Source organism: Barbatula barbatula (genome assembly GCF_947034865.1).
Source record: "Barbatula barbatula genome assembly, chromosome: 7".
NCBI classification, from domain to species: Eukaryota; Metazoa; Chordata; class Actinopteri; order Cypriniformes; family Nemacheilidae; genus Barbatula; species Barbatula barbatula.
The window spans coordinates 9,055,030-9,070,998 of NC_136770.1; the positions used below are offsets into that span (position 1 = coordinate 9,055,030).

Sequence of the window (15,969 nt, forward strand, 5' to 3'; positions counted from 1 at the left end):
TAAACTGAATTGCAAAGCTTTAAAGCGGCCATAACACAGAGCTTCCTCATATCTCATGTTAATCTTGAGTACTTGAGTACTGAATAAAGTTATACTTCTCCTTGGAGAATTGTGGAGAATTAACGCCACAACTTTGTCAACATATAGCCAAGATACTGAAGATGCTAAATTGCAAATGTATTTTGGTTATCTTGAACGGTGTTGCCGTTGAGATATTTTAAAGTAACAGTAAATGGGATGTAATACTAAGACTAAAGATGAGACATATTTTCATCCTAATTATCTTTCTGCTGTGACTGTTTGCAATATTTAAATTGACAAATAAACACATATTAACACGTACTGCACTAGTAATATACAGCGGGAAAAATGAGTATTTGACACATCAGCATTTTTATCAGTAAGGGGATTTCTATATGGGCTAAACTTCCACCAAATGTAGCCATCAAGACAAATATAGAATTCATACAAATAAATCAGAACATTTAAAGTATACAAGTTGAGTCATAATAAATAATGTGAATACGTATTGAACACACTTTATTTAATACTTTGTAGAAAAGCCTTTGTTGGTGATTACAGCTTCAAGACGCCTCTTGTATGGAGAGACCAGTCGTCTGCATTGCTCAGGAGTGATTCTGGCCCATTCTTCCACGCAAATGGTCTTTAAATCTTGAAGGTTCCTTGGGCCTCTTTTATGAACTTTGATCTTCAGTTTTAGGTCTGATTGACTGGGCCATTCAAGCAGCTTGATTTTCTTTCTTTGAAACCACTTATTGTGTCCTTGGCCTTGTGTTCGGGATCATTGTCTTGCTGAAATGTCCACCCTGTTTTCATTTTCAGCTTTCTGGTAGATGGCAGCGGATTTTTATCCAGAATGTCCCGGTACATTTCTCCATTCATCCTGCCTTCAATAATATGAAGTCTGCCAGTACCTCTTGCTGAAAAGCAGCCCCAAACCATGATGCTTCCACCCCCAAACTTAACTGTTGCTATGGTGTTCTTGGGGAGGTGGGCAGTGCCATTTCTTCTCCAAACATGGTGTGTAGAATGACTGCCAAAAAGTTCAATATTGCTTTCATCTGACCATACTATAGTCTCCCAATACATTTACATTTACATTAAGTCATTTGGCAGATGCTTTTATCCAAATAATCCAAAGGCTTCTCCAAATGCTCTTTCGCAAACTTTAACCGAGCCTCAACATGCTTTTTGTTCAGCAATGGAGTCTTGCGTGGTGAACGTGCATGGATGCCATGGTGGTTCAGTGCATTGCCTATAGTTTTCTTTGAAACAACAGTACCTGCTGATGCAAGGTCTTCCTGAAGTTCTGCCCGAGTGGTTCTTGGCCCTTGGAGAACTCTCCTGATAATTCTTTGGACTCCTCGGACAGGGATCTTACGTGGAGCACCTGATCGTGGCGGGTTTATGGTGAACTGATGCTCTTTCCATTTCCTGATAATGGCCCCCACAGTGCTCACAGGAACATTCAGCATTCTGGAAATGCGCTTATAACCATTCCCATCAAAATGCGTTTCAACAATAAGATTACGAGGATCTACAGAGAGTTCTTTGCTTTTACCCATCATGAAGTCTTTCCTGTGTGCCTCCTAGGTAATGAGAAGCCTTTATAGGCCATCAATTAGGACTAAAGCAGCTGATATCAATTACTACTGATAGAGGGCTTGGTTTCTCTCTCAATACTGACAGATTTCAGGTGATGATCTGGCTTTATATGCCTTTTTGCACCTTGTTATCTTCATGTGTTCAATACTTATTCCCTGTGTCATTTCTCTTTATTTATTATGACTAAACTTGTATACTTAAATGTTCAGATTTCTTTGTATGAATTCAATATTTGGCTTGATGGCTATATCTGGTGGAATTTTGTGTCAATAGCCCACTTAGAAATCCCCTTACTGATAAAAATGCTGATGTTTCAAATACTTATATAAATGTCAAATACCGCTGTAGATTTATGTTATTATTTGCTTTAATGCTTGTGGAGCATTTAACGTTTTAGTAACACTTTACAATGATGTCTCATTTTTAACATTAGTTAATGCATCAACTAATATGAACTAACAATGAACGGTACACGTTTACTGTATTTATTCAGCTTTGGTAATGTCAGTTAATAAAAATGTTCATGTTAGTTCATGCAAAATGATTCAATAGGCACAGACAACAGCGTATATATTAGGGGAAGAGGAAGTTGCTTAATTATGTTGCCATGGTGATGCAGTTAAGCTTGTGCAGGTGTTCGGTAATGCGGTACACCACGATTCTGAAAAGGCATGGTAGTGTTATTGCAGGGACGTCAAACACCAGTGAAGAAAAATGCCACTTATCATATTTACGCGTTTCTAAAAACCACATCGAAATAAATAGCCGGATTAAAGCACCAATATTTCATGGGTTGTATTGCCATTTGCATTCCCGACAGCTGAAGAGTTAGCTTTGATGCGCAAGCTACGCTAAAATGTCCATCTCGTAATTTAACAAATAAAATACAGTAATCTGCTAATCGTAGTTATGTAGTTAATAATAGCAGTGTGACAGAACAACTTTTTTATTTGAAGATGAAACGAAACACAAACATTTCTTGCCACAGAGTGCTGCTTATAAATGTCTATTAAGCTATGCAAGCTATCCTACTGCTTGCTATCCGGGAAAAGAAAAACATGTATTAGAACTAATGTTTTACTAACACTGATAGGTAATTATTTATGATGAACTAATGTGTCAGTAAAAATGACCATTTAAATATTAAGCCACGAATATTTTGTTACATATGTATCGGACTATGTACAGGTGCTGGTCATATAATTAGAATATCATCAAAAAGTTGATTTATGATATATGTCAAATGTTTATTTCTTTAAATTTTGATGATTATAACTGACAACTAACGAAAATCCCAAATTCAGTATCTCAGAAAATTAGAATACTTAAGACCAATACAAATAAATTATTTTTAGAAATCCTTAGAAAGTAAGTCTGCCAGTACCCCTTGCTGAAAAGCAGCCCCAAACCATGATGCTTCCACCCCCAAACTTAACTGTTGCTATGGTGTTCTTGGGGAGGTGGGCAGTGCCATTTCTTCTCCAAACATGGTGTGTAGAATGACTGCCAAAAAGTTCAATTTTGCTTTCATCTGACCATACTATAGTCTCCCAATACATTTACATTTACATTTAGTCATTTGGCAGATGCTTTTATCCAAATAATCCAAAGGCTTCTCCAAATGCTCTTTCGCAAACTTTAACCGAGCCTCAACATGCTTTTTGTTCAGCAATGGAGTCTTGCGTGGTGAACGTGCATGGATGCCATGGTGGTTCAGTGCATTGCCTATAGTTTTCTTTGAAACAACAGTACCTGCTGATGCAAGGTCTTCCTGAAGTTCTGCCCGAGTGGTTCTTGGCCCTTGGAGAACTCTCCTGATAATTCTTTGGACTCCTCGGACAGGGATCTTACGTGGAGCACCTGATCGTGGCGGGTTTATGGTGAACTGATGCTCTTTCCATTTCCGGATAATGGCCCCCACAGTGCTCACAGGAACATTCAGCATTCTGGAAATGCGCTTATAACCATTCCCATCAAAATGTGTTTCAACAATAAGATTACGAGGATCTACAGAGAGTTCTTTGCTTTTACCCATCATGAAGTCTTTCCTGTGTGCCTCCTAGGTAATGAGAAGCCTTTATAGGCCATCAATTAGGACTAAAGCAGCTGATATCAATTACTACTGATAGGGGGCTTGGTTTCTCTCTCAATACTGACAGATTTCAGGTGATCTCCTGGCTTTATATGCCTTTTTGCACCTTGTTATCTTCATGTGTTCAATACTTATTCCCTGTGTCACTTCTCTTTATTTATTATGACTAAACTTGTATACTTAAATGTTCAGATTTCTTTGTATGAATTCAATATTTGGCTTGATGGCTATATCTGGTGGAATTTTGTGTAATACAAAGAAATTATTTTTAGAAATCCTTAGAAAGTATGAACATATAGAGTATGAGCATGTACAGCACTCAATACTTAGTTGGGGCTCCTTTTGCCTGAATTACTGCAGCAATGTGGCGTGGCATGGAGTCGATCAGTCTGTGGCACTGCTCGGGTGTTATGATATTGGCCTTCAGCTCTTCTGCATTGTTGGGTCTGGCATATCGCATCTTCCTCTTCACAATACCCCATAGATTGGCCAATTAAGAACAGGGATACCATGGTCCTTAAACCAGGTACTGGTTGGTTTGGCACTGTGTGCAGGTGCCAAGTCCTGTTGGTCAGCAGCAGGAAGCATGAAGTGCTCTAAAACTTCCTGGTATACGGCTGCGTTGACCTTGGACCTCGGAAAACACAGTGGACCAACACCAGCAGATGACATGGCACCTCAAACCATCACTGACTGTGGAAACTTTACACTGGACCTCAAGCAACGTGGATTGTGTGCCTCTCTTCCTCCAGACTCTGGGACCCTGATTTCCAAAAGAAATGCAAAATGTACTTTCATCAGAGAACATAACTTTGGACATCTCCACAGCAGGCCAGTCCTTTTTGTCTTTAGCCCAGGTGAGACGCTTCTGACGCTGTCTGTTGTTCAAGAATGGCTTGACACAAGGAATGCGACAGCTGAAACCCATGTCTTGCATAAGTCTGTGCGTAGTGGTTCTTAAAGCACTGACTCCAGCTGCAGTCCACTCTTTGTGAATCTCCCCCACATATTTGAATGGGTTTTGTTTCACAATCCTCTCCAGAGTGTGGTTATCCCTATTGCTAGTACACTTAATTTTTACCACATCTTTACATTCCCTTCGCCTCTCTATTTATGTGCTTGGACACAGAGCTCTGCGAGCCGCCAGCCTCTTTTGCAATGACCTTTTGTGTCTTGCCCTCCTTGTGCAAGGTGTCAATGGTCGTTTTTTGGAAACTGTCAAGTCAGCAGTCTTCCCCATGATTGTGTAGCCTACAGCACTAGACTGAGAGACCATTTAAAGGCCTTCGCAGGTGTTTTGAGTTAATTAGCTGATTACAGTGTGGCACCAGGTGTCTTCAATATTTAACCATTTCACAATATTCAAATTTTCTGAAATACTGAATATTTATTTATGTTAAATACACTATTTTACAGCAAGTAAGGTGGGTATCTTTCGCTTATTACACTGCTAGTTGGAATGCTAGATTCTGATTTGCCAGTTCTGACATTTGCAGGTTCGTTATTACCAGATAACGTTATTACCTGATAACAACCTCTCAAAACTAATAACACATGGTAACCCGGACGCAGCAAATCATTTTGACAGGTGTTTTATCATATTTAATGACACCTGACAAATTATCAATAAGCTGTACATTCTTATTATTTCTTATTATTATTTGATATTTAAAAAGTCGAAAAACCACTGATATTGGCAAAAAATGTTTTTACTGTTTTTGTAATGAATTTCATCACCATGATACTACAGCCACATAAAAATTTACTACCGGCAAAGCCAAGATGCAACATATGACAAAGAGATGCAGGATGTATCTCATATCTACAACATACATTGAGTGATTTGGATTAGACTTGCACTTAAATGCACCGTGCATTGTTTTCTGAGAGCCACCATGTAGTGGTGGCACAGTAGTGCAAAGGCCCGGATTGTTGCTTAAAGCTCTATTTCTCAAATTGATCTTTCTGACCACTGTTTTTTGGACGGTTACCCACACAGGCCATCTCTCAGCAGGACCTGGTGCACATGGCAATACAGATTTCATGCGGGATGAGCTACCTGGCACGAAGAGAGGTCATTCACAAAGACTTGGCTGCCAGAAATTGTGTGTAAGTGCCATGTGACCACAATTTTTCTTCCCATTTACCATCTTAAACTTAGTACACAACAGCTCTGTTGGTGACATTTTGACATCAGCCATTGGCCAAACATTGTGTCTGTTGACAGAATCTGTGGCCTGCTGCTTTCCGCAGTTGTAAAAACACTGACATTGAGTAACCATTTTAATAAGAAATAAGCCCCAGAAAGCAGTGTGTTACAAGTGCATTTTAAGACATTTTTATACAATGCACAGTAATCCACCACTTTACGGGGCTTATTGCTTTAATCAAATTGATTGTAAAAAAAGGTTACTTCCAACATTTTGGGTCGGAAAAAACTGTTATATTACCACCCCTATTGGATTTCTGAATGAGATTATTTTTAAATTACAAACAGTGGAACACATTTCTTTCTCCGATGTATCATAGCCTTCAGCTGCAGTGTGGGTCTAAGCTTCCACTCATATTTGATTAGGGTACTATTTAAAAAGCCATTTATGAGCACTTTTTATAAACTCATGTTGTACAATACAGTCTCACCAAAATTTGTAAATTGTTAAATGAACCGCTGTCTGGACATATGGGATTTCGTTATGAAGATAAAGGTTAGGATTGTGTTATTTAATACTTCTAAAGCAAACCATGAGTTTATATCCAGATTTTTTGTTGTTTGCCTATGGCCTCTGATGGAGCGTTTGGACCCGGAAACGGTCTATGACCTTCCATACTGTATATGATGCTCATTTTAACAAGCAGATACTTTAAGGATAGTATCGCTTTACTTAACAGGCTTATGTATATATATATATAATACATGTAGAATTAAATTAGTTAATTATTTAAATCTTTGATTTTATATATATATTTTTATATATATATATATATATATATATATATATATATATATATATAAATATATATAAATATATAAATATATATATAAATATAAATATATATATAAATATATATATAAATATAAATATATATATATATAAATATATATATATAAAATCAAAGATTTAAATAATTAACTAATTTAATTCTACATGTATTATTATACAATTATTTTGTAATTAAATTATCGTTACATGTTAACAACTAGTTTTACTCCCAAACACTACAAATACAGTACCTCTTATCATGCTGCATTTTTCTCCTCAAGCATATTTACATAGTATGTTTTAATTGATAACAGCATGCTGTTTTTTTTTTAGAATTGATAACAGCATGCAGGTGAAGATCACAGACAACGCACTTGCCCGCGACCTCTTCCCCATGGACTACCACTGCCTCGGGGACAATGAGAATAGGCCCGTTCGTTGGATGGCTTTGGAGAGTTTGCTCAACAATGACTTTTCTAGTGCCAGTGATGTGGTAAGAGTCATGGCTCTTGTTTTTCGACACGCTGGTCATAATAATGTCACATAATGTACTGCTTCAAACTGACAGCTGGTAATCTCTAATGTTTATTTAAGCTAGCCAACAGCTTGCAGTTTCTTTAACACCATGTTAAGAAAGGTGGTTATGATGCTGATAAAACAAGTACCTTCAGTTTCAAAAGTACTTGCTAAGTGAGTATTCACACCGGTCTCGTTTGGTTTGATTGAATCAAACTATAGTTCCCTTTCTGTCGGTCTCTCGACGTTGTGTCGAACCGACAGATGGGGTTCGCCCCTGAGAACCTATCATCTTCTGACTATTTTGAATAGGCCAATGAAATTGGCGAATGAAATTTGCATGCCGGGCTCCGCCCCCGGATATCCGGGTATAAAAGGGGAGCCGGCGTGCTTATTCATTCACCTTTTGTTCTTCGGAGCCTTCGCATCTGATGACATTCTTCGAATTGCCGAATTCTACGAGGCGGTGCAGCGGAGATTCCCCTGGGCGTCCTGGCAGTTCCAGAGGTATTTTTCTAAAAGAGCAATTTCCTTAGCGTGGCATTGCCCGCTGATCTCTTGGGTGCAGTACACTCATCGAGGACGGGGACGGACACGATGGTTGCCGCAGGTGTTCGGGGGTCCGACCACTGTGGCAGCCTCGTGGATTCGTCCTGCCCGCACTGCGCGCGGATGGCTATTCAGACGTTGCGTCACTGCGGGCGGATGGCTTTTCAGACGTTGCGTCACGGTGGCTGTGTTCTGTAAGATCCAGCCAACACCTCGTTTGCTTCCCGTTCTGTGACCGCATCGGCTACGGCCCTGCCGTCAGCGGCGGCGAGCAGTGAGGGTGATGTGGGGATTATCGTGAGCGTTAATCCGTCAGCCGGCCGGCTCGCGGACCGCTCGCGCCCCGTCTCGCTTGTTTAGCAGTTCCCCAAAGATGGTCCTAAAGCCGTCTTATTCCTCAGCCACGCGCTCGGACACGAGCCGTGGAGATGAGGTGTCTCTTGCAACATCGGAGCGCGACCTGCTAGCATCAGACTCTGGCGACTCCCTGAAGCTCCCTCCCTCGGGAGGTCGAGCACAGGTGAGAGCAGACGTCAAGATGTCAGCCATGCTCGCTCGGACCGCCGTGAGTGTCGGATTGCGGTGCACCGCAGCCCTGGCGCTCGCGGCTGGGTACTTCGCACATTGGGTCCGGGCGCGACTCCAAGCTGTGCCCGGCTCAAGTGCCGAGTTTTACCGAGCTGCATAAGCAGTTCAGTAAGACCTGGAGCGCCCCCTTCGGCGCGCTTCCGGCTAGCTGACTCTATCGCCCTCTCTTCCCTCGGGGCGGGGAGGCAGCTAGGGACTATGTCAATGCACCCTGGGTGGAGCTGCTCCAGCAGCCTTTTGACAGTGTAGAAACAGACTGGCCTGCTGTGACCTGGCCGCCTTTCGGCCGTCGAGGTCTCGCACGTGGTCTGCCCCCCAGCAGCCCCGGCCTTCTCCACCGTCGACTCCGGTTCTGGTGCCCCCGCAGGTGGCCCCCCGGAGGAAGACGTCGAGAGAAGGACCACCTAGAGAGATTGAACCATCGGGCCCGACCCAGCCTTGGTTGCTGGATGGTCGGACTGGGGCGGTCCCTGCCGCGTCCCAACACCACTGCTAGTCATTGAACCAACCCCCGCGGGTTGAAGCAGATCGTCGCCCCCCCTTGTGATGTCCCTGGGTGCTTGGTTAGCATTTCAAACCATCACGGTGGCTGGGAGTGTGGTCCGTCTCGGCATTCGATCCAGTTCGCCAGACCTCCGCCGGACTTCGGGCATCCTCTTACCTCAGCAGAGGCAGGGATGTTCCCGTGCTCCAGGCCGGGGCTGCCACCCCTATGGCGAAGGTAATCGAACCGTCCCCTCGGCCGAGATGTCCAGTGGCTTCTACAGCCGCACTTCATCATCCCCAAAACCAGGGGTCGCTGCATACCTTGAGCAGCACCTTGCAAGGGTGCCGTTCAGGAGGCGCAGAAGCGCGTCCTGGTGTCTGTCAGACGCCAGGAGTGGTTCATGACAACTGACCGCATACTCTCATGTCCAGTCTCCCTCGGCACTGTCGAGGGGCTGGCATGTCAGTAACGGGGCAGCCGGGAAAAAGAGCAGCTCTCCCTGGCGCAGAGCCCCCTTTCCTGGTAGAGAACTCAACACTGTCTCCATGACAGCGTGCTCGCTCTCGAGCATGCACAGTCAGTGCTGAGCTGCTTGAACTGTCAGGCAGCAGCCAGGGGTCCCCTGAAATCAGTTTCAGAGGCTCCTGGGCATGGTGTCCTCGGGGGTGGCCTGTCCCCCTCGGGTTGACACACATGGGACCGCGACAGCACTGACTACAGAGACGAGTTCCCTGGAGAGCGTGGCGCACTGGCAGTTGGCGTATCGTCATTACGCCTGCGGCCGTCGCATCCTAACCCCGGGCAGGTCTTGAGGCCGGTCGTGGTAACGACAGACGCCTCCCTACGGGGTGCGGGTGCGGTGTGCAACGGGCGCGCAGTGTCGGGTCGCTGGACGGGCCCCCACCTGCGTTGGCATATCACTGCCCTCAAGTTGCTAGCTGTCTTGCTTGCACTGATGAGGCTCCGGCCTCTCGTGCAGAGCCAGCATACTGTCCCGGACAGCACGACCAGGCGTAGCGTACTAAACCTCAGGGTGGCATTTGCTCACTGCAGTCATCACAACTCGCCCAAATGCCTCCTCCCGTGGAGACAGCAGACGGCAAAGCCCCTGCATGTCACACGCCCACCGGGTGTCCTGAACCAGACAGCCAAACGCTCTCTCGTCAGTTGACACCTCGTGGGAAGTGACGACTCCACCCCCGTTGAGGAGGTGGTCTTGGTCCGGTTCCAAACAAACTCAGGCACCGTTCGTTTAAGGTGTGAACATGACCTGTCCTCAAACCGATCCAATTGCTGAAATACGTCTTCTGCGCAGTGCCACTGTCAGCATGCCGTAGGCGCACATAAGACCATGCTCACACTGCCGGAACAGTCAAAGGGATGGTTACCGAAACCCGTGTTTAACACCGGGGCTAAGCACACATCACACGCAGCCTGTACAAGAGGACAAGCTCTTTAAATTTGATGCAGGCATGCAGTAGGGGTGTGCACGACTAGTCGAATATTAGATCTGCAATAATTATTTGAAAATGAAAAACTTCACCACAGGATTAAGTTACAGTCTATAGAAGACACAAATATAATGTTCATTCTCATTTAACACTTCAGTCTGTAATGACTTTATAAGACACATCAAACATTCAAATTAGTCTGCGGTCTATACGCATTGACACCTAAAGCAATTTTCTCCCACGCAGACTCTCTCTCTTTTGCTGCTGTGGTTGTATTGCGCTTCTTTCTAAAAATGGGCTCATATTCGCTGTACACTTGAAACAGTACCTTCAATTTGACTGGCGTGTAATAAACGGAGTGCTTTTTGTCACATGCCGTTGCCATGGTGAATCGTGCTATCTTCTCTCAATTGATGATGGCTTTTTAAAGCCGCGGTGCACATGCGTAACCTAGGGTGAACTTACTCAGAGTGGATTGAACTCATTGAAATCAGCTGTTCTGAAACAGAAAACTCAGAGTAGCGATTATCTGAGTAAATCAACTCAGTTCACATTTGAACTCTGTGTTGGTTGAACATCCTTATTGAAACGGGCCCCGGATGTAGTTAACATCACAATTAATCCATACATACAAAGAAAACAAAACAGATAAATTCACAAGTTATGTATAATAAAATAGAATGAGACAGGGAAAAAGTATTGAACACGCAACTGAAATTTATCTAATACTTTGTACAAAAGCCTTTGTTGGAAATGACAGCTTCAAAGATACCTCCTGTATAGAGAAATTAAGTTTCATGCATTGCTGGGCAGGATTGCTTTCTAATTACTGATATATTTTAGCCGGTGTCATGGAAAGCCAAGACTTTTTGCAACTCCCGTTCTCCATGTGTTCAATAATTATCTTAATTTGAGAACTTATTTGTTTTGTTTTCTTTGTATGTATTGATTATTTGGATTGCTACCAACATTTGGACAAAATTTCTTTTCAACTGCACCTCGACCAATATATTTACGGAGTAAAATGGTGATGTGTTTAATATTTCTTTTACCTGCTGTACATTCTGAATCTTAAACATCTTACAGACATCATCTTGATGTCTACATGACATTTCAAACATCTCAAAGACATATTGCGGATGAGCAAACAATAAAGAAAATACATCTTGCAGATTTAGACAAAGGACTCTGGCTAGGACAGCACTTGTACTCCCACCAATATTCCATTCTTTACATGTCTTTTTGCACATTTACAGTTTTAGCCGCTCTCTCGGGTACAGACAGGGATTTGCACTATCGCTCGGGTTGTCATACATGCACACACAGCCATTGTTTTACATTACTCCCAGACTAACAACATACAGACCTGCTCAAATTTGTTGGTACCCCGCCACAAAAAACAAAGAATGCACAATTTTCTCTGAAATAACTGGAAACTGACAAAAGTAATTGCCATCCACCATTGTTTATTCCATATTTAATAGAAATCAGACTTTGCTTGTGATTTTTTTTTATTCAACATAATATTGTAAATAATAAAACAAATGAAAATGTCATGGACAAAAATGATGGGACCCCTCATCTAATATTTTGTTGCACAACCTTTAGAGGCAATCACTGGAAGCAAACGTTTTCTGTAGCTCTCAATGAGACTTTGGCACCTGTTTACAGGTAGTTTGGCCCACCCTTCCTGAGCAAACTGCTCCAGCTGTCTCAGGTTTTATGGGTGCCTTCTCCAGACTGCAAGTCTCAGCTCTTTCCATAGATGTTTGATAGGATTCAGATCAGGACTCATAGAAGGCCACTTCAGAATATTCCAATGTTTTGTTCTTATCCATTCTTGGGTAATTTTAGTTGTTGTTTTAAGGTCATTATCCTGTTGTAGGACCTGTGACTGAGACAGAGCTTTCTGACACATGGCAGTATTTTTCGTGCCAGAATGCCTTGATAGCCTTGAGATTTAATTTTGCCCTGCACAGATTCAAGGCACCCGTGCCAGATGCAGTGAAGCAGCTCCAAAACATAACCGAGCCTCCATCTTTCACTGTAGGTGACTTCACTATATGTTTCACTTCTTTGAAAGCTTGATTATTTTATTTTGTCTGTAAATAAAGAGCTGATGGGAATTGCCAAAAAGCTCCAGTTTTGACTCATCTGTCTATAGGAGATTCTCCCTGAAGGATTGTGGCTTTTCAATATGATATTGCAAATCCAATCTGGCTTTTTTCTTTTTTTCTTTCAAAAGTGGAATCCTCCTGGGTCTTCTTACATGGAGCCCACTTTTGTTCAAAAAGCGACGGATGATGCGATCAGAAACGGATGTACCTTCACCTTGGAGTTCAGCTAGTATCTGTTTGGCAGTAACCCTTGGTTCTTTTTTTTTGTCATTCGCACTATCCTTCTGTTCAATCTGGGGTCGATTTTTCTCTTGCGGTTGCGCCAATGGGAGGTTGGCTACAATTCCATAGACCTTAAACTTCTTAATAATATAAGCAACTGTTGTCACAGGAACGTCGAGCTGCTTGGAGATGGTCTCTAGCCTTTAGCCTTTACCATGCTTGACTATTATTTTTTTTAAACTTTTTTTACTTTTCTGAATAAAGTGACAGATTTGTCAGTGTGTTGTCAGCTGTTTGTCATCTTGTCTGCCGCTTTGTGTTGCCAGTTGTTTTGTTGTGTCTTGTCTTCCGGGTCCAGCGCTCTTGTGGCTGCGGCAAGCACCAGTGGCCTAAACACGGCAGATTTTTGCGGGTCCTGAAATTGAGGTACTTTTGCGCAGCACATTCACGGGGGCACTGTCGTGTCTTAAGGCTAAATGTGTCTTGGTGAAGAAACGGAAAAAGTACTTTTTTTAGTATGTATACTTGTATAATAAGGCAACAACATATATTTGTTGTATGTGTTTAACTATATAACTTTCTATATTATAATGACATATATAAACTTATCGGTTCATACCTGTTTGTAGCTGGTAAGGATGTGTAATACCCTGTCGGTTATTTGGTTTATTCCAAGTGGGTGAAGCCTTTGCTTTTTAAGCACAGTTCTCATTTTAAATGGGAAGTTAGTGACAGAGTAATGTATCCTAATATGGAGGTTACAGTTAATGTCAACAGACAGCTGTATCTGATGAATGCTGGAGTGGTTGATAGATTACCTGCTGATATGGTTCTGGGTTGGGATATGCCTGTATGGAGTGACCAGTTACAGTGTCCTAACCAGAAAAATGCTGGTTCATCTGCTCTGCCCTGCCCCAGGCCAAAGCTGGTTTGCAGCCACTGCCAGACTATGAGTATGCTAGATAGGTAAAAAGCCTTTCTCATCTTATATTAGTTATCTCGTATCATGGATAACGTATTGATTCAACCCCCCTTTTTTTATCAAGGTCCCCGTTAGCAAAGTGACTTTTTTATACCTTTGTAGGTTATATGTCCATCAACATCATTCTCTGGAATGCACATACAGCTGGTTTCAAACATTGTGGCACAAACTTCACCATGTCCTGCTGTTAGCTGGTCCACAGTTAAATGTAATCCTTGTAGTTCTTCCTTGATGCGCTCCATCATGATCCTCATGGCATTCATAAGCAAAATAAATTAATATCTGGTGATTTCCACTACATGCATTTATGATGCTACACCCAAAGCAGGGCTGAATATTGTTGAGACCTTTTCAGCCAATGTCCATTCACAATGATTTTTCAGCCCAGGGCTTTTTTCTGTAGAAAGTTGAACAATACATTATGAGAATATACTGATAAACACAATAATAAGATGCTTGCTATTTATTCCGTATTAGAGAAAACGTAAATATTAGCCCCCATCAGCTAATGACAGAGGGAGAGAATACAATAACATCAACATCAAAAAGTCTAAATCTGGATAAAATGCCTTGTATTATGGCTAAAACATGTATATAATAAATTTGAAATGATTTTGGCTATAAATATGCATGTTTGTATTGTTTCTGACGAACAATATTAAAATGTACACCAAATAGCGTCTTTATTTTCATTCTTAGTTTAGCATTTTATATATATATATATATATATATATATTTCTGAATTTCTGAAGAACTGATTAGTGTGTCTGTGTTTAGTTTCGGCGCATTGCAGTGCGTGCAACCAGTTTACGTCATCGAAAAAGAACATGGCGGCCTCCTTAGGTTAAAATGAGTATTACATTAACGTACATTTACATTTCTTTTTTAAGAATTGAAAATATTTTGTTTCTAACCACAAATGCCATTGGTGTTAGGCTATTAGAACACATTAAGCCAAACATCTCTCTATACAATGGGTTCCTTTTAAACATTGCTGCTGCCACATCAAACAAAGTCATTTTGATTGAAGTCTTGATTTTGTGATCTTGATTTGGCCACCAGTCCCCTCCCGTGACATTGTCAGGGAACTGAGCACACACATAACAGTACTTTGTCATATTTCGTTATCCATGAATCTACATGCATGTTGATATGGTCGTCGCTGGGATTTCTCTCCCAGTGTGACTTACCTAGGCTGGTCAATGTGGTATCAGTTGAAGTGGTATTGGCAAAGTGTTCATTAGCAATGTCTTTTCTCCCAATCAATGGCATTGTGATCCATATGAGTCCTGAAAGTCTCATAGGATGTCACGGGTGTCTCTATTGCTCCATATATGCAATGTTATTTTAGTTCAAAGGGTAAAAAACTGTGGAAAACTTGGCACTTTTAACAGTGAGTTCTCTTGTTGCTCTGTAGGTAATTGGTTTGAGAGTTTCCTTGGTTTTTCCAAATATGATGATTTGTGGAAGTCCTCTAGCTGCAGAATTCCTAGTTGTACTCATTAAGTCTGCTTCATAATCCTCCTTATTGCTCTTATTGGACTTATTCAAGAGTGCTTGCTGGAACTACATTTTTCAAATCTGGCAACAATGAAGTAGCTTGTCATGTATCTGTTCAATGACTCTGTTGATGTTCTCTGCTCCCCAATCTTTTTCAATAAAAATACACACACATCATAATAGCTCAGATCAAGGTCATAGAAAACATAACATGATTTATTTTTAAATTAAACATCACCTCTTTCTTTTAGAAGGGGGGGTATCAAAGAGCCAAGAGTTAAAAATACCTAATCTTCATCTTCCCAAAATAAAAAACAAAATCCTACACGTTCTCCCATACTATTAAAAATTTCAACTTCAAAAGAATTGAGCAAAAGAAAATTGGCACCGTGCACAACTAATACATTCAGTATCATGGCTTCATACACATCAATTTTTTTTTTGTCCAATTAATCATAAGGCCATTAGGGCCATGTCATAAATCCAGGCCAAGTTTAATCTGCTAACAGTGGCTTGAACTATTATACATACAAAGCATACATGGAGCTCTGCCCAGTTTTAACAATTCTATGTTGACACAGCAAAAATCATTCATGTAGTCACCCTCTCTCAGTGGCTGACAATGTTTAAACACAAATGCACATATACCAAGTAGGGATGTTCATATTAATCGTTTAACCGTTAACCGATAGTAAAACCCTATGACCGATTACTATTATCAGTTAGGGCTGGGCAGAATATTCCGTTCCGAGATTTTTCTATTCTGTGTATTCCGCGGAATGTAAATAAGTGGGCGTGTTTAACTCGGCGCTCAGCAAATTGGCCTCTGTTCTGAAAAAACGAATGAATGAATCCACC

General features: G+C 41.7%; 1 protein-coding gene across 4 annotated transcripts in view; it reads left to right on the plus strand.

The window, feature by feature from the left end:
* The window catches only part of ryk (receptor like tyrosine kinase), an 81,902-nt gene that overhangs the window by 53,951 nt on the left and 11,982 nt on the right, over positions 1–15,969 (plus strand). For all 4 annotated transcript variants that reach the window (XM_079459914.1, XM_079459913.1, XM_079459915.1 and 1 more), the window contains 2 exons: positions 5,718–5,827; positions 7,033–7,192. In XM_079459914.1, the coding sequence (XP_079316040.1) occupies positions 5,718–5,827; positions 7,033–7,192 (270 nt within the window). The remainder of the gene's footprint in view (positions 1–5,717; positions 5,828–7,032; positions 7,193–15,969) is intronic.